This window comes from Pomacea canaliculata, linkage group LG11 (genome assembly GCF_003073045.1).
Source record: "Pomacea canaliculata isolate SZHN2017 linkage group LG11, ASM307304v1, whole genome shotgun sequence".
In the NCBI taxonomy this organism is placed as follows: Eukaryota; Metazoa; Mollusca; class Gastropoda; order Architaenioglossa; family Ampullariidae; genus Pomacea; species Pomacea canaliculata.
Genome location: NC_037600.1, coordinates 5,906,548 through 5,925,538, shown reverse-complemented (window position 1 = coordinate 5,925,538; position 18,991 = coordinate 5,906,548). Strand labels below are relative to the sequence as shown.

General features: G+C 35.8%; 2 protein-coding genes and 1 long non-coding RNA gene across 8 annotated transcripts; 2 read left to right on the top strand and 1 right to left on the bottom strand.

The window, feature by feature from the left end:
• Positions 1 to 116: 116 nt before the first annotated feature.
• On the top strand, positions 117 to 8,688 carry LOC112575054. Of its 2 annotated transcripts, XM_025256582.1 has the most exons (13): positions 117 to 447; positions 1,077 to 1,139; positions 1,457 to 1,549; positions 2,010 to 2,108; positions 2,516 to 2,647; positions 2,944 to 3,144; positions 3,754 to 3,862; positions 4,392 to 4,446; positions 4,632 to 5,291; positions 5,736 to 5,941; positions 6,167 to 6,643; positions 6,872 to 7,230; positions 7,454 to 8,688. In XM_025256582.1, the coding sequence occupies exons 4-13, from the start codon at positions 2,054 to 2,056 to the stop codon at positions 7,825 to 7,827; spliced, it is 2,628 nt and encodes an 875-aa protein (XP_025112367.1). In that variant the 5' UTR covers positions 117 to 447; positions 1,077 to 1,139; positions 1,457 to 1,549; positions 2,010 to 2,053; the 3' UTR covers positions 7,828 to 8,688. The 2 variants fall into 2 exon arrangements, with proteins under 2 accessions (XP_025112367.1, XP_025112368.1); XM_025256583.1 differs by lacking the exons at positions 117 to 447; positions 1,077 to 1,139 and having other exon boundaries at positions 1,148 to 1,549.
• A 1,068-nt stretch (positions 8,689 to 9,756) lies between these two features.
• On the top strand, positions 9,757 to 17,727 carry LOC112575050. Of its 5 annotated transcripts, none has more exons than XM_025256577.1 (13): positions 9,767 to 10,050; positions 10,490 to 10,630; positions 10,778 to 10,906; positions 11,133 to 11,333; positions 11,762 to 11,896; positions 12,268 to 12,468; positions 12,822 to 12,927; positions 13,164 to 13,227; positions 13,421 to 14,065; positions 14,255 to 14,454; positions 14,741 to 15,217; positions 15,368 to 15,720; positions 16,340 to 17,727. In XM_025256577.1, the coding sequence occupies exons 1-13, from the start codon at positions 10,041 to 10,043 to the stop codon at positions 16,696 to 16,698; spliced, it is 3,021 nt and encodes a 1,006-aa protein (XP_025112362.1). In that variant the 5' UTR covers positions 9,767 to 10,040; the 3' UTR covers positions 16,699 to 17,727. The 5 variants fall into 5 exon arrangements, with proteins under 5 accessions (XP_025112365.1, XP_025112362.1, XP_025112361.1 ...); XM_025256576.1 differs by having other exon boundaries at positions 9,770 to 10,050; positions 10,775 to 10,906; XM_025256578.1 differs by having other exon boundaries at positions 9,773 to 10,208; positions 10,775 to 10,906.
• On the bottom strand, positions 14,975 to 18,814 carry LOC112575055. The gene is made up of 3 exons (XR_003101554.1): positions 18,185 to 18,814; positions 16,381 to 16,479; positions 14,975 to 15,109 (listed from the first exon to the last, which is right to left on the bottom strand). It is a non-coding gene; the product is annotated as an uncharacterized LOC112575055 (long non-coding RNA).
• Between the last annotated feature and the right edge of the window lie 177 nt (positions 18,815 to 18,991).

Sequence of the window (18,991 nt, the reverse complement as noted above, 5' to 3'; positions counted from 1 at the left end):
GCTTTCGTGTTGCCCTTTAAGTGAAAATAGTTTACTGTAAAGGATAGTTTGTTGTCTTTATTATTTTATGTATAAATATGTTGATCAGCTACAGCCCTAGAACCTCTTTTATCTAAATTCAGCTGTGCTACCCGAGAAACATGGGATTTACCAGACACACAACCCTTCTTGTCTTTTTTGACTGAAATGACCTACCTAAATCTTTTTGTGCTAAATGGAAATATTAGAGGGGTGAGCGACATTTCTCGAAAACCGCACAGACCGGATTCTCAAGTTTTGGAAAGTAGGACAGACTAAATTCGGGAGGATATATTGCTACAGAGGAACAGATCCCATACAGAATACTGTCAGTGAAGCCCTTACATGACTCTGTCCTGACATGTTACTTTCCCACAAGTGTCACCAAGAAAGATTTAACTGTTTACCATGTTCACCATGACATTCCAGGTAATGACATAAAGTCTTGTTTCAGTACTTACTCGACTATCATGGCTAAAATGACTGATTTCTATGGTAGAGAAGCATCGCATTATTTGCATATTTCTTTTATCATAAATTAATACACAAGTTATTAGCTAGTATAGATTTAATTTTGTGTCCATGACTCTTTATGACTCCATAAATCTGTTTATCAATCCATAAAAGTTTCAAAGTTTCAGGAATGATTAATTACTCTCTGGGAAACTAAATGCATGCCACCGATACTAAATGTTCCTAAAGACCTTTCCATTGCTTATCACATGAAATACTACTAACAATCTCTACATAATAAGCGGGAAACTTATAAAGGAACATAAATGTTTGTGATAAACAGCAAAATAAAGTGTATACCAGGTCAGCAATTGTGTATCACCGATTACAAAACGTTATCGCTAACCAGACTATTTGTGAAAGTGGTAAACCTTTCATATACGTGAAAGTAAATGTTTTTATAAGAAACCTGAATAAATTTATAGCCCATAAATCTCCTCAGCCCTCTTTGCGAAACAAGCTACAGGGGTTAGCATACTTTACATGTGAACATTAATACCTTAGAAATTATTTATAACATACATCTCATCTCTCTATATCATCAGTGCCTCCAGTGTAGCCACTGCCAGATGAAGAAGATGGTGAGCTGGGGATGCTACTTAAAAGAGGTCAACAACGTAGTGTGACATTCTCAGAGATTTTTCAAATAAGTTTAAATGACATTTAAAACTGTCGTTATTGTCTGCAGGGTTTTGCTTTTGTTGTGTTTATTTTGCACCATGGTCTGTACTATTACAGGTTAGTTCTGAGTTAGACATCACCTGTTAATAAATACATACATAATATTGATCCTAGATAGCATAATATGGGGGATGAGTCATTGCATTCTAGTAAGTGCGATGTCATATCGTGACCCTTCCTAACCTAGATTGACATCCGGATCTGATTTGTAAAGGTCGTGGTAATAGCTGACATTTTCCCACAGGTGTGCCTTATAACTGACTTGTGAACATTGAATGTCTCCTGTTATTAATATTTGAATGGCCAAGAGGAGCAAGACGCTTGCCGGTGGTGACACGTAAGTACGAATTTCTTTTTTTCTAAATGAGGTGACAAGATTGAAAGTTAAAATGACAAGCTGATTATATAGTTATGTGGAAAGGTTTTGGCACAAAATGCTAGTTTATTTATTGTCTATATGAATCAAATTTAACATTTTGATTATCTCGGTCTGTTCTGCGTTGCCCAAAGACGATACAATGATTTTTTCGATCTATAGGTCACAACAATTCAGTCTTGTTATTTACATGTAAAGCACTTCCATTTAAATACTACAGTATGCTTTGTGTGTGTGTGTGTGTAAGAGAGAGAGAGATTGAAAGATAAAGAGAGACAAAAAGAGTGAGTAAGAGTTGTGGATACAAGGGTATGGTTGTATGTTTGGATGTGTGCTCAGTGATAATATATATATATCTATTGTGTTTGTAACTTCTAGAGCAAAGTTTGATGAAGAAAAATCATCAACGTTTTGTGTTTAGGCCAAAATTCACACCTTCGCCATAGTCAGCTCTCTTGTTGGACGATGAAGAACGTTTTCTTAATGTTTTGTCTGTGTGCTGTTACTGTCACAGGGCAAGGTGAGTTTTGTCATCTTGATTCTCCTTTAACCGCATTTATTTCTTTATGATCATTTTTTAAATTTCTATCTGTGTGTGAGTGTGAGTGTGAGCGCGTGCATAAAATAATTAAGAATGAGGACATAAACATGAAAAAGTATGGAAATATGTTTTTCTATGATTGAATATTATGACCTCACTTTGTTTTATTTACTAATGAACTTTTATGAGAACCTGTTTGATAAGGCATTGATGTTAGCAGTTTACCACATTTCATGGAAAAAAGGAGATGAAAAAGTGATTACATATATCTATGTTTTGTTTTCTAGTTCTGTTGGGGTCTTTTTTGCGAGATTTGTTGCTGTTAGCTGTACCGCTATAATATACTGTGGTATTAAATATATATATATAAATCTACGCATTCTCAGATGGAAGCATCACGTGTGCAGTACCGCCTGTTGAGATGTTCCAAGACACGGTTCTGACATGTAACTTTCCAGAAAACCTGAATGTCACCAAAAGAGATTTCGGGGTATACCACAATCCAACCAAAGACAGAGGTGCAATGTTTAATAATATGAACTTAAACATAACCGAATTTATTTATTTTCAATCTAATTTACTTAGCAACATTTTATTATGTTGTACAAATGTTTCTTGCTCATTTCTTTACATTTGATCATATATTTTTTTTTACCTACATCGCCGATAATTCCTGCTTCTTGAATATATTTCATGAATCAACAAATATAATTCTTGCAATATTAAAAAATAAAGAAATAAATAAAAAAGAATACAGTTTACATGAAACAAATACAACGAAATAAAATGCATAACAACTATGAACGATTTACAGATGCTGTTGTAGACTGTTGGTGGCTCAAGGGCAACATGTCATGCTATGCTAAACCCGATGTCACATATGAAGCTAGTGTCAGCAGAATTTTTTACATTATATTTCACAATGTGTCTTCAACTGTCGCTGGCACATACGCTTGTCAAATGGCTAACTATGATGCAAAATTTATTACCACCTGCCAGCTGGAAATTGTGAATGGTAAGTTAATCTCTATTTTTTAGGAATGAAACTCTTAACTTAGTTTTGAAACATTTTATTTTATGAACGCCAGCATCGTTACTATTGCACTCTAACCTCAAGATTATGTTTTTGAAAATATTAGTTTCCGATATGAAATTACTAATAGTGTTCCTTGAGCATTAGCCAACAAGTTCGTTTCCTTTGACTATTTACTTTGGTGGTTTTCTGATAAAGGCTTTCATGTAAACAATCCACAGATTGTCTTTTCTTTAACAAAGCTTGAATTTGGTGTTCGTATCTTCATGTTTTGTTGGTATCTTCGCATTTTCTTTATATTTTCCGTGATTATGACTCGTTTGTATTGGAACTGTTTTGCAATGTATATGAAACTACTTTATGCATACTACGTTACAGTCATGTTATTTTTGATTGATTTTAGTTCCCCTAAAATCAAGAGAATTAGTTTCGAGATAAATAGTTCACTTTGTTGATTGGTTTTTGCTATTATCTATACCTCATAGTCTATGTATACAAATCTGTCTGACATTTTATTATACTAAAACAAGACAAATATTGTTCTTTTTGTTTGCTTTCAAGTGGGTTCTTTCCATTTTGTGTTTGTACTAGTCACTACGGATATTCAGGATAGTGGTTTTGCGATTGGATTAATAGCAATTTTGGCAGCTGGAATTCTTTCGGTACCTATACTCATCTTCTTTATACTGAGATACAGCAGGTATGTAAAAGTTAAAATTCTAATATTACTCGCTAATTTTGTTTATCCTAAGAAAGAAGATAAAGCAATGCATGTATTTATATAATATTTAGGATGGTAACAAACAAGAGACAATAAAACATTATCTTGTTGAGTATGTAGATCACTATCTACTTCTTTTTTCTACAAATTACTTTAAACATGAGAACATGAAACAGACCCGTATAACAACTTTTAACTTAATGGCAAAAACTGAACTTAGTATTTAGAGTTTGGCTGATGGGTCACGAAAAGAATCATTTTTGTTGTAATTTTCTCTGATAGCCTGCAGACCCATGAAATCACTAAGACCTTTTCACTCATGAAACTAAAAATATGACGAATATCTATTTAATTTACCACATTAACTCTGTTTTCATCGGTTTTGACACCACTTAGAACTTTATACAATATCTCTACATCTCAATTATCATATTTATGTCTGTAGCAGTAATGATATTTGTGAATTGAGACACAACTTGGTGTTGTTTTATCAAATGATTCTATACAGGATTCGACGAACGACTGATATCATTCAAGGGGATGAACAACAGCTAATGATAAATGTGAGTAGGTCAAATTAGTCTCATTTTCAAGACACCAACCGCGTCAGAATTCATTCTTCTAGTCGATATTGATGATGTTGAAGTTCATCTTTTCAATATCTGTTATTGCAAAATTACGAAGAAATTGTCAATAAATATTTGACCTTAAATTTGATTTTTAAGAATTTACTTTAACTTTTTTTCAGGATCTGTACAATCGATTGACAAAGAAATTTCAGGATAGCCTATTGGAAAATGTCCAAAAAATGTATCCGAATATGCTTGATGGGTTATACTTTGTACCTCCTGTCTACTTCAACAAAACTCGATGTACAACACAGTCTGTGGCCGATAAAACTATCTTCGTTCTCGACCCTCCCGACCCGAGGCAGATGAGACATGACCGAGCCATGCAACACGTTGTACACTGCCTGCGCCAGATGGCAGAACAGGACAATGAACCAATGTTTGTCTTGACACAGTTCAAGTATGAAGACTACCTGAACAGTCCTGGCAGTTGCTTTGCAAAACACAGCTTGCCTACATTTTCTAGTCTCAAGGGAGATAATAAGAACAAGGGGACAGAATGCTTTGATGCTCTTTTTATCCATCGACATCATGGGGTATTGGTTGGAGTAGTCAAGGCTGTCAAAGACGATTGTAGTCATGATAGTGAGGAGACAATTGATGACATTATAGTCTCAGATGTGTCTGAAGCCATACAGCAGCTAAAGAAGGCAGATCGTGTAATACATCACCTGCTGTCAGATCTTGCTCCAATCAGACTTCAACTGGTCCTAATGGTACCCAACATTACATTGTCCACATTACAACGTGTGATCACCAAACATACTAATGTGGCTCAGGTGAACCTTTCTATTTTGCTTGTGTTTGTATTGTGCTTGTATTTTAGCTTGTTTTATCTACTTTTAATAGGTTTTTTTTATAACTTTATCAAAACAAAATAAAATAGTCAGACATAGGTAAGCTGTTTTTTGTTTAGAGAAATTGATGTTCGTGGAATATATCTGTTTTTAGGAACTTTTACCATTTACTTCAATTTGTAAACTGGTGTTAGTTATAGTTAAAATGTGAAATTAACTTTATTGAAGCACAACTTTATTTAAATAGTAAATCACGTCATATTAATTTAGCCTAAGTAAAGAATTTTAAACACACTCTTTTTATTTATTATGTTGCCACCTGAATGCACAATTGTATGGTCTATAGCAAAAGTGAAGTACCTGTAACTTTGAATAATAAACATCATACTTTTATAATTATTATAAACTTTTTATAATAAATTCCAGGACTTAAATGATTGCATGAGACTGAAACAAACTGATGACCTCACTCACCTGTGTCTGTGTGCTGATCACCTATCAAATCCCAGTGTCCCATGGAATGTCGATCCTACTGTTGTAAATCATCTCAGAGCTTGGTGGGAACGGGTGATAAGTGTACCTGCAGATGAACCCAACATGACCGATGAGTTCTTTCAAATAATAATATCAAGGTGAGATTCTGTCAGCCCAGAAACGTGACAGAGTTTATTTGTATTTCCCTAAAAGGAAAATATGTGGATTAAAAGGGTTCAATAAATAAATTAAATGGCAATTTAAAGAACATTAAACCAAAATACAAATTATTACAAATAGTAGCGAGAACAAAATGTCTCCAGTTTAAGTATATATATATCAATTATACAATCATTAATAATTCTTTTAAATTTGAATGGCAGATTCTGTGGTCCTGCTACCCAGTCCGGTCTTAATTTTCCAAATGAACTTAAGCACTACAAGTTGCCTCAGACCCTCAGCGAAGCCGTATCACTGATCGGTGACTTGTTTGAACAATACAGCATCTACCGAGATATGAGAAGCTTGCTTGATGAGCACCGGGTGCTCTTGAAGGGGCCACCCGGCACTGGAAAAACCAGAATGTTGGCTTTGGTGGGAAAAAAGTGGATAGCCAGGGGTCACACCGTGTACCTGATAAACACGTTGGACAAACGTGGTGGAGCTACGATGGAACTAGAAGGGTTGTTAAAGCAAACATCTTCAGCACAGTCTCAAGACGAAAGTAAACAAAAGACAATAAACATTGTGTTGTGCAACAGAGATGACGATAAGAAATTAGACGATACCATTCAGTTGCTAATTAATCACGCAAAGGACAAACCTTTGTTTGCATTGGTTGATGAGCTGAATCCTAAGAAGTAAGTGCTCATGATCCTTTGATGGGAATGGATGATGGATGATGATGATGGATGATGGAGGATGGATGGATGATGGAGGATGGAGGATGACAATAGATGATAGATGATGGATGATGGAGGATAGAGGATGATAAATGATGATGGATAATGATTTAAATTGCTGCTGATTTGTATTTTTTTCAGAATTGTTCTGCCGATAAGTTGTGCTTGACGGTTCTTTTCTTTCAGAAAGAAATTAAAACAAGTCAAAATATTTCTTCAAACGCTTCAAGAGAAAATCCCACACCTTCACTTGTGGGTCGCCAGCTGCAGCCGGCACTTCAAATTGCATGGTTGGAAAGAAAGGTTTATTACAATTCCTGTAAGTTTGCCCCCAGCTGTTGTGCGACAAACGAAACAAAGTTTATCCATGGCTGATGGTAGTGAGTATACGACTAGCAAGCATCTACCATTTACGGACGGCTTACCTGTCAAGATCTTTTGCCATTTGGGTCAAGGTCATAGCCTGAGAGAGCCACGTGACTGTGACGCTTGCGGGATGGACATTGCCACATTTTTACAACGAGACCTTAATCTTACAGATAGAGGTATTTAATTTTTTTATTTGTACTTTAAGCATCGTATTGATGGACATGTGTATGGAAATGTCAACTCACACACAATAACACAAGATGTCAACATGCTGTCAATGCTTAGCTACTTCTAAAGTTTCTAACCCTGACCACTATATATATAGCTATACATGTGTCACCTGAATAGTTATTTATGTAATTAGTGTCTATATGTGCTAATGGCTGTAAATGTTTGCAGATCCAGATATCACTGCCATGGAAACAAGACCTGTGACTCAAGAAAGAACATGGAGTCATCCTTCTGCCCTTCACTACAGAGATATTTTAATATTATTTGAAAGTGATGTCACAGAGGACACGCCTATGGTGAAGTCTTTAATACAATCCGGAATTCCAGTAGAGGTCATTCATTTTCAGGATCAGAAGTCGTTTCGCAAGAGTAACAGTGACACTGTGTTAGTTGTCAAAGCAAATTCTCTCTGCAGACTCAGAAGAAAGGTAGTTGTTTATGTGGAGGGAACTATAAATAGAACGGCTACCTCGGGTGGGTGGAGCAGATTTCTTGGTATCACCAGTTGTACGTCACAGCTGGTCATCCTTCGTTGGCAATAAGGCTAAACATCCGCACTGGAACATTGAGTACTTGATCTTATATTTTACTGTTGTATATTTCCGCACACGTATCACTATCTCCCATCCACTGACTGCTACTAAATGATCACCAGTCAAGATGCCCGGCCATTACCTATGGTCAGGGGACCTTGCTACTACTAGACGCAAAAAAACTGTCATTCTACCCATTGTTTGTACCCATCTTGGTGCTCCAGTCTTGTAACACCACCGAATGACATTCGTTTTAGTACTATCTTTCTATCTATTTGTAGAAAACTTATTTTTCTTTGACTTTATGCATGACACTCAGAATGTAACTATAGGTAATGGTGACATTGCGAATAAAATAGCAGCCTGTCGGAGATGGGTTTGTAGCTGAAGACGGCTACCACCATTTTTCGTCAGACAAAGCAGCCCACCACATGTTTAGTTTACTCCCAACTGTGCCAGTCTGTGTCTTTTGTCAGCTGTCTTCCCTAAGTCTGACCATTTGACCCCTGCCAGTCCCACAAAGGCCCACCTGTATATGGGTGATTTCATGCTCCTTGCAACACTGTTATCATGTGGGGGCATCCCTGGTACTGATCGATGCTTCTGTGCATAATTAATTTGCATTTAACTATTTTGCTGTGTGTAAATAAATTTATAAATTTATGTATAAATTAACTCTCACAAACTGTAAATTGCCATTATCATAAATCACATATTAGGTTTGTTTGTATTAAAATGAACGTGTAGTGTTTGTTTCATGATACTCTAGATTTGACTGCATACATAGAATACGTTTGGTCCTTTAATATGGTGTGTAACATGTGTTAGGGGATACTTTCCAAAGAGCAAAATAAAGTTTGTGTCTGGTCAGTGTGTGTGTTAGAGGGGAGAGGGGAGAACAGTGGATAGATAATTAGGTGCGTCGGTGTAGGTATAAAAATCTGAAGCTCATTCACTGTAACATTATTTGATGTAATTCATAATGTATAATTCATATAATTATAACAGTATTAGAGAATTTAGGGGCTGATTTTATTGCATTCAAAGGAATTAATATAAATAAATTACATAATTCGAAGAAACTTAATTTGTAATCAAAATCAGGTCAGGTTTACTACCATTTAAATCAGACTTGCCTAGATTATCATTTTAACAAAAATATGCTTCGTCGACTGCGCCAGCAAACTACTAATATTTTATACTACTACTATACTACTACTACTTCTTCTACTACCACTACTATACTGCAACTCCTCCTCCTCCTCCTCCTCCTCCTCCTCCTCCTCCTCCTCATCATCATCATCATCATCACCATCGTCGTCGTCGTCGTCGTCGTCGCTATCATTCTTAGAAAACTTATAGTGTTATTTTATTTGCAATATAAAAGTTTCTAGTGGAATCCTGCGATGGAATTTTGAAGTGAAGATGTCGATGAAACATAAACAAGTACTAAAGATCTCAGAAAGTAAAATGCTACTTTTTATGAGACTTGCTATGCGTGTGAGTTTGCCTTTCCTTCTGACGGTCCAACTTGCAACATTCATCACACCAAGATACATTTATGTGAGATAAAATACACATTTTCTACAGATTCAATGACAATGAAAAATAAGCTTTCAAGCCTAGTCCGTCAGAAAAAAATGAGGAAAGAGTAAAATTATTTTATCATGATTGAACTATATATCCTCCGTTTATGTTAAATCCAAGAAGTTCTAGTTGTTTTGTAATAAAGAACTCATTTACACCTCTCAGACACAAACTGTGAGTAAATACCTAGGTTTAATTTAATATTCATGCTGTGCTTTACAAATCTACTCTCAAAAGAAATAATCTCTTGAATAGGATGAGCTGTTACAATTAACTTAATCCCGGAGAAAAAGTATAAAAACTTAAAGATGTGCAAGAGATTATTTTCCTTTATTATCAGTGTAACCCAGAAGGTCAATCGACTCATTTAGGTCATGATCTAGTCATAAGCCTGAGTCATGAGATGTTTGTCTGGCGAATGTGAATAGAAAAAGGGGCACATCGGGAAAACCCGTTTCTGAAAAAATATGTTCCCTTGACCTGACCTTGCTAGTAGATCAGACTGTCAGACAATGAATGGAAACGTCTGAGGTAAGTGATCTGATCATAAAATAATTCTTTTTAAAAAGCAAGCGGTTCAGAGCGGTTGTTAATAACAAGGACGACAGGACTGATGACCTCATCGTGACCTCACAATGTACAAAGGTAACAGCAGGTTATTTTTAGCGTGCTTTTTTTTAATCTGTTTTCGTTATCGGCGTCGTATACAATATTGGACTGTTTGGATATCTGCTGTATACAGTAGAGAACACCGCGACACAGAGCTTTGACAGCTGCAGTGTCGCTTGTAGCCAACCAACCTTGTAGGTTAAAGGACAAGTGTAAAGAGAGCAAATATAACGGTTTGAGGCGAGGGTCTGGGAGTGAAAAGAGAAATATCAGCCCACACAGCTGTTACAGGGTGGAAAGAACTAGCTAGGAAAGCACTATGTTCTTAGACACTTGATTGATTAGTGTGTATGTATGTGTGTGTGAACCCGAGTGTGTGTTTGTGCACGTGTGTGTGTGTGTGATGGTAACACATAGTGCAGATAACAATAAAGATAATATTCTTTTATCAGTTGCCATGCTACATTGTCGACAGTTTTCTTAAGAAAAATCCAAGCATTGAACGACTGGTGGTTTCTTCAACATATGAGTTGCCGCTGTCATCAATTGTCATCTGCAACGATGAAGACAATTCTGATAATGGTTTTTCTGCACATTGCTGCTGCTTTACCGCAAGGTCACATAATCATCTCAGAATTTCTCTTTTCTTCTATATCTATGTGTGCGTGTGTGTGTGTGGTTTTACTTGAGTGTATTGTGTAAGTCAGTGTAAGAGAGAGGAAGTTACAGAAACGAATAATGTTTGTTACTGGACTGTCAGAAGGAAGCATCACATGCTCAGTACCTCCAGTGGAGATAGACCAGGATGCGGTTCTAAACTGCAGTTTCCCAGAAGACCTGAACACGACAAAGAGAGACTTTGCAGTCTACCACTACCCAGATGATAAGGGAGGTACAAACATTCCCTCTGTATAAACTGTTATAAGACAGTTATAAACCACCATTTTTCTTGAGTTGTGTAATGGAAAGATTTCTTCTATTTTCATGTGGTTATTTTACCAAAAATTAAGAAGCAAAAGTGGAGATTATTTTGAAAAAAGACAATTTTGGTAAATATAAAAGCACAGATAAAACAATGATCTTAGGAAGCTTCCTCTGATAAACTGTTTGTTTGACAGATGCTGTAGTGGACTGTTGGTGGCTGAAGGGGGCAATGACCTGTTCTGCAAGACCTGAGATCAGATATGAAATGACCGTTGGCCATACTTTCACCATTACACTTCAGAACATTTCTTCATCTCAGACTGGCAGATACGCTTGTCAGATTGCTAACTACAACCAAAACCTCATTCAGTCATGTGAACTCACGATCCTGTCTGGTAACATCCTAATTGTTTTTTAACAAAACTTCTCTTGTTATTTTCACTTTTTGCCTTCATCGCTTGATTTTAGTACTCTAAAAGTTTGTTTTTTTTACCAAAGTGCCTTTTATACATATTTAAATATATCTAGTCTTTTATTACCCTGCTGCAATATAATTTAATTCTAATTAAATTCCAACTTATTTTTGTTTATATGTCTAGATGGACAAAAATTACCGAGACAATTTTGCCAAATTGAGTAGAAAAAGATATCGTAACCTTACATTTCTGTATTCATTGGTGACATTAGGTCATCATGACATGCAAAATAACTGTATGAATGTAGCATTGAATAGTATGATTGTTTTATAAATTAGTTATTTATTATAAATCATTTGTAAGTTTGTTGACTTGTATGTCAGTGACCAACAACCAACTTTGTACAGGGTTGGGGAACACATGCAGTGTGACTGAGGAGAGATCTGAACCAAGCGCTACCCTCACCTGCTACTTTAAAGAGGACATTTCAAAGACACAAGTGAACTTTACTGTTTACAGGCACAGTGGTGCTCACAAACAAAGTGAGAACTCCCATCAGACCTATGAGATTATTATGTTTGTGCTATATAAGCGTTGTTTTGCTTTCCGATTTAAAGATAATTTTTCTATATACATATACTACAATCACTCACACACACACAGAGTATTTATGTAAGTTGTGCAAAATTGTCTCTTTTATAAAAAGCTGTTTATTGAAACAATACGTGTTTAGTAACAGGTTAAATGTCTAAATAAAATATTTTTCAAAATCTGAACCATTGGTCAATGCTTATAACATTACAGAATTTTGAGTTTATAATTGACCTTTAATTTTTAGTGAAAGTAAGCTGGCCATCCTTGAGATGACTTTTAACAACTGGCTGTTGTACACATCTGTTCGTGCCTGTGACAGACGTAGCTGGATGTTGGTGGGAGAAGGGACAACGACAGTGTCAGGTTGCTAATGGTTACCAACTCACTTCTAACCAGTCTCAGGTTATTAAAATCATGATACTTGAAGTAACAAAGGAAACAGCGGGAAACTACTCCTGTTGGCACCCAGCCTCTCCCTCTGTCCAGACGGAGACTTGTATCATTCACGTGCGCGAAAAAGGTAAATGAAAAATGTTATTGCTCGTCTTTTATTAACTGTCATTGATCGTCAAATTTGTTTACTTTACAACCGTATTTTACATCCTTATATATCCTCTTATATATTTTATGACCCGAATACTAATTTCATACTGCAAACTGTGATGAATGGTGACGGGCCGTTTTGTGTTGAAGCTGTTATTAATTAGTTTTTGTAATTCTTGTGTCGCTCTTATAGTGTTAAGATCTTTTAAAACATGTGTATCACCTAGTAGACAGTTGTACTGCTTTTTATAATGTTATTTTTCGTTTTTTTCCCGTGCAGTCAATTAGGGAAATGTTATTTGTTTTATTCATACTTTATTTTTCATACAGTTGGGCCACAAGATCTTGATGTTTTGATGATTGGACTTATAGTAGGTTTGGTGGTTACTGCTATTTTGATTCTTGTGGCCATCGTCATACTACTAATATATAGAAGGTAAGAGAAACATTTTAATGTATTTAATTGATTAAAATCATGTTGGTGTTCGCAAAACATGTTGTAAAGTCTGACAGACTGTTTCATGCTGCCTGCTGAATAGTATTCCTCAGTTTCTAATTTATCAATTTTTGCGTACAGGAACCATAGGTAGTTATATCTATGGTTTGAATAGCAATGTAACTGACTTGGAAATACAAAAATATTTAGCTTACATTAATCCTGATGATGTCCAGGCGGCGGGAACTCAAGACAAAAGATAAAGCTGAAAATGAGGAAAGTCAACTAATGGTTGAACAAGTAAGTACTTCACTGCAAGCTATTATGGTGTTCTTATTTACATCAGTGAATTTAAAGCTAACGAAATACATTGTACAACCCATTAGACACTTAATAAACTTTGTGAGTCAATTTCTATCTCCATGATGTTTTTGAGACTAACCCTTAACAAAGCAAAAAACAAAATTACCGTGTAGGTTACCATATTTTCCAGGACAAGAAAGTGAATGAAGAATTTCTGGTGAAGAGTGTCAGAGAAATGTTCCCGAACATGCTTGATGATGCCTGCTATTTCGTGCCGCCAATTTACTTCAACAAAGTTCGATACAAAACTCAGACTGTGGCTGATCAGGTTGTCTACATCCCTGAACCTTCTGATCCAACAGACGCTGAGCATGACAAAGCCATGAGGCAGTTCCTGAACTGCTTCTATTACATCCCGAAGACTAAAAAGGAACAAATGTTTGTCCTCACACAGTTTAATTATGAGGACTACTTAAACAATCCTGGTGATGACTTTTCCGAACATTGTTTGCCTGTTCCTGAACAAAAAGAAGACAAAAACATCGGATGTTTTGATATTCTTATTATTCATCGATATTATGGTTTGATGGTCGGGGTACTCAAGACTGTCAGTGAGTATGATAGCAAGACAAACGGTGATGAACTGCAAATAGATCGCCTGATAGCCAATGATGTGTCCGCAGCTATCCCACAACTAAATAAGGCGAGTGGCATACTACATCATCTCATGAAAGATCTTAACGGGACGCCACCCGTTCGAAGGTTCTTGATTCTACCTAACATCACACTGTCAACACTGAAACGGGCCTTACACAGTCACAATGAAGTGTTTCAGGTAAATACAAACAATTTTTAGTTTAATAACGACTAGCATCTTAATTTACAAACATTGATATTATTTTAAAAAGGAGTTAAATGAATATCAGTTGTAAGTATGAGTCGTTCTTGGTGCTGAAGTACTTCGAGGAATATGATAATCATTGTGATGAAAATTGTGATTGTAATTATTAATGCAATGTGTTAGAATTTGCGCAAGTGTTTCGCTACTGAGGACAGCCCTGTCAGACAGTGTCTATGTGCTGACCACCTGTCTGACCCAAAGACACCGACGAACGTGGACGACCGGTGTGTATCTAAACTCACGGACTGGTGGGACACCTTGAATCACACAACTGCAGATATTTCTGCTATGACTGATGCTATATATGAAAGCTTGATAGCGAGGTAAGTGTACATTTTCTGATTTTTACTAAAAATTGTCATTTAAAGAAAATCTGTATTTACATCATTTTAGACAGCCCTACCTAAAAATTTGAAAAAAAACCACGTAGCTAAAAATACATTTCCTTAGATTACACTATTCGGTTGCCAGTAGTATCCCGCTTTCTTGAAAGTCTACTTTGGACATTGCACTACAAATCAAATATATATATATTTGGGAGACACCTTTATTCATAAAGTGAAAAAAGTTAAGAACTTTGGATCAGTCAAATTTATTGTTGATTGGTAGATTTTGTGGACCTGCAACTACATCTTGTCTGGACAAGCCCAGAAGACCTGAGTCCTTTATTTTGCCGAAGAGTCTGGACGAAGCCGTGTCTTTAACTGGCGACTTGTTTGAACGACTCACACTGTACCCGGATATGACAGATCTCCTCACCAAACCTCGTGTTTTCCTTGCTGGACCTCCAGGTACCGAGAAAACCAGAATACTGGCTCTAGTCGGGAGGATGTGGCTAAACGAGGGCCACGTTGTACACATTATTAACACATCAACTGAACAGTCTGCTGCTAGTGTTCACTTGAAAAGACTGCTGCAGGAAAAAACCGCAGCCCAAGGGTCAGCCAGTTCATCTGAGAATAAGGTGATCATCTTGAACTGTAACATACAAGACGAAGGGAATATTTCTAATATGAGAAATATAATGAGAAAAAATTCAGACAAGAAGTATGTCTGGGCTCTTGCTGATGATCTGGACCCCGATGAGTAAGTAAAACACAAGTTTATGATAATAAAATAGTTCTGATAACGATACTCGCAGTCTTGCTACTCCAAACCTTGCCTTACACAAAGGTAAAATCAGAGATTGTTTCATGCTCCTTCAATTTTTTTCAAACTACATATTTTTTTTTTCAGAACCAAGTTAATGCAGATTAGGCAGTTTTTCCGAAAACTTCATCGGGAGTTCCAGGACCTTCACTTGTGGGCAGCTAGCTACAGTATGGACTTCACTCCTATGGGAAGAGATGTGCATATTTTCAGAGCGCCCCTTAGCTGTCCTCCCACTGTGCTAAGAAAGGTCCTGCAAGAAGAAGACACTTTTGGTGAAATGCAATATTCCGAGAGTCAATACCTGTCTCTTACTGATGGTGTACCTGTGAAAGATTTTGCTCATAAGCGAGTTGAAATGAAAGGGAAGCACATCTGTGATTCTTGCGGAGAGGAAATAGTCAAGTTCTTAAAAGAAAGCCTTCGTATTTCAGGAGTCGGTATGATTTATCCTTTTCTTGGTTCCTTCTGCTTAGTATCTTATTTAAAGTCATCGTGTTAAAACAAACACTTCAGGAGTCGTTGACTTCGCATTAGCTAAAGTATATCTACCTAAGTAGTTTTATTTATATCATTATGTATATTAGCTCCTCAATCAATATACTTGACACCCACAAACCTACGCGCGCACACCAACACAGACACAGACTTATAAATTCAGAAAAAAGTGAGGCAGCTTTTAAACAATGCCTTGTCTATACAACCGACAGAAATTAAGTCATTTCAGTCTTTCACTTTATTATCTGCGGTTTTTTTAGGGAATAAAATGGGCGAATAAGTATTTAAGACTATAATCAACAAAGTCGACCTGCACGGATAGCAACAACAACAACACATCAAACATTTAAAGTATGTTTTGAAGAATACACTTTAAATATTCGTATGTTTGAATTGATATTTGTTCAGTACAAAAATGTATTATAGAATCATCCCTATCACAATTTTAACAATGGTTGCGTTCTTCAATTTAATCATTATTACATTAGCTTAACTAAAGCGTTTATCTTAAAGCCAGCTTCAGATATTTGTTGATAGCTGCCTGTAATTGTTTGAATTCAGTTACACCAGGGGGACAACCTTCACGTCTTCAGTCCAGAGACCTGTTAGTGTTGTTTGAAGATGAAGTCACGGAGTCCACTCCTCTAGTCAGGACCTTGGTACAGTCAGGAATTCCAGTGGAGGTCGTCAGCAATGAAAACCTTGAGGACACGTTAAAGAATGAAAACAATGTTGCATTGGCAGCAAAGGCAGGTTTCTTGTGTGGAATCAAAAGGAAAGTGGTTGTGTATGTCGAGGGAGAAGAAAGGAGACTAGATACTTGTGTGAGGTGGAACAGACTGCGGGGTATCACTAGTTGTACATCACAGTTGATCATCTTGAGTAGCAAAACTCCTCACAGGGTCGGTCCTGTCGTTTGAGCAGCTCACCTGCAATGTACATAGGTTTCTCGCTCGTGCTTCACACTTGAAGGTGCATGATGCACATTTCTGCCAATTTCTTTAGATCGTCATTGTATAAACGAGAAAATTCGGGGAAATATTTTGTATAGTTGTACATTAAAATTTTTAGTAGTTGGCAAAAGAACTATGTCATCTACACGCAAAAATTAGTTTAAATTAGAAGATGAAGAAATGTACACTGTACGGTTATACTGATTACCGTTTCTTTTACTTCTGCTACTTTTTATTTACTCACTGCATGACAAGATTTCTAGTCATGTAAATACAATTCACAGACGTTAATCATTTTAGTTTACATTATTTTGTATATCCTTTCTGAAATTTCATCCGCTAATGAAATTAAATATATTCCTAGATGCATGAACACACAGATTGTCTCCCTTGACTTATTGGAGTGAATTTCTTTGTCTCATTTGTTTTGGAAGGTGCACTGAATGTTTCAGGAGACACAGGAAAAGCTTAGCGCAATTCAAATGAACTTTAGTAAAAAGTGACTGAACTAGTTGATGATGACATGGAGACTGGCATCACAGGTCTTTCTGTTTACACAGCTTGGGATTTGAAAATATAATATTAAATGCTGTTTTTTTTGTGTTTAGGTTACTTTTACTTTTATCATTGCTAATAAGTACTTGCCAGTTTTATATTTTCGGGGACAATTAGCTTGATTGAAACTATGGTTCATTTCACAACTTTTGTTACTATTAGTATTTTGTTTTTTTTAATGACACTCTACAAAACATAAGCTCACGATGATTTAAAGCTACTTATTGTTTAATTTTTTAACCAAATTAATTGAATCAAATATTTATGTTATAGCTTTAAAAGCAGAAGCTGTACCTACCTTTATGAGCAAAAAAATGTAATCCGGTCACATTTAATTGTACCTATATTTACGGCTATTTACACAATGATCCCTTCTTTTCTTTGTCTCTATGTGATCAAAATTGATACTTAATATTGTATTAAAATTTTTGCAACGCAGTCTTTATACAGTATTGTATTTTTTAAATATATAATATAAATTTGCTTTTATAAGCATTTAAGTTCGTCACTATTTTGATATCTTAGTAAAGATCTAGGTATTTACCCAATAAAAAATTACTATATTTTTTCAGTAAATTGTCGAGATAACTGAGTAATTGATAGCAGATGATACATCTGATATCATACATCGTATACACATACTCTTTTTCTCTAGAGTCACATTGTTACGAGACGCAGAATATTGTCAGTTCGGGGATAGCACAAAGAGTTAATTTATCTCCTCTCACCATTTTTTAACGAAGGGTTTTTAAAAAATGCATTAGTATTTATATAAAAGCTACATGGAAAGAATTATTTGTGAATAAGCCTAGCTGTAACCCTAAACTCAGCCCTATCTATAGTTTTCAAATGGAATATTTTGTGTCGTCCACTAATGTAGTTTATATAAATGACATACCATCACACTCCTCAGGGGCCATATTTGTAAAACGAGGATAAGTTGTTCTCGGAAATATTTCTTCTCCATAGTCAGCAATGTTCAGACTCCGCGGATGTTGTCTTAACTCTAGGACTGTATTCATAAGAAAGTATTAAATAATTCATAAAGTGACATAACGTATCATCCGGGAGCTCCAGACAGTCTGTAACTAGTCTGTTAGTCTGTGGACAATACGTTTTTCCTTTGTTTACATATTTATCCTAGCTAACAACTTATCTTCAAGTTAAAAATAGTGTTTTAAAAAGCTACTTTCTATTTTTTTTTTGTCTACAAGTCTTAGTAACAACGGCAAGACTGAGAAATGATGCTTAAAGTATGCATGCCAATAATAAACACATAACACTCCAGTTCTTGTGTCTGTGGTCGAGTCGACTAAAAATCAAATAGGCCGGTGACCCATATAAGCGCTGTTATCGTTAAAAATAAAATTGTTTGCAAAGATAGTTTAACATGTAAAATGAATTTTGTTGAAATAATAAAATGTATAAAGAACTGTATAAAGAATATCAATAGAACCATGCACAGGCACAGGCACAGGCACAGGCACAGGCGATTTCCAAGATAGGCAATATCTTCTATATATATCTCTCTCTCGGGGACAGTCTATATATAGACTCTAGTCACTCTGACAAACATAATATTTATACGAAGTATAGTCTAAGAAAAATATGTTAGAAGTGTTAGCCCAGCCGAAATTTGAATAAAAAATATTTAGATAGTTTTTATCGATTTAGAGCTCGCTTTATAGTCAATTATTATTTAATC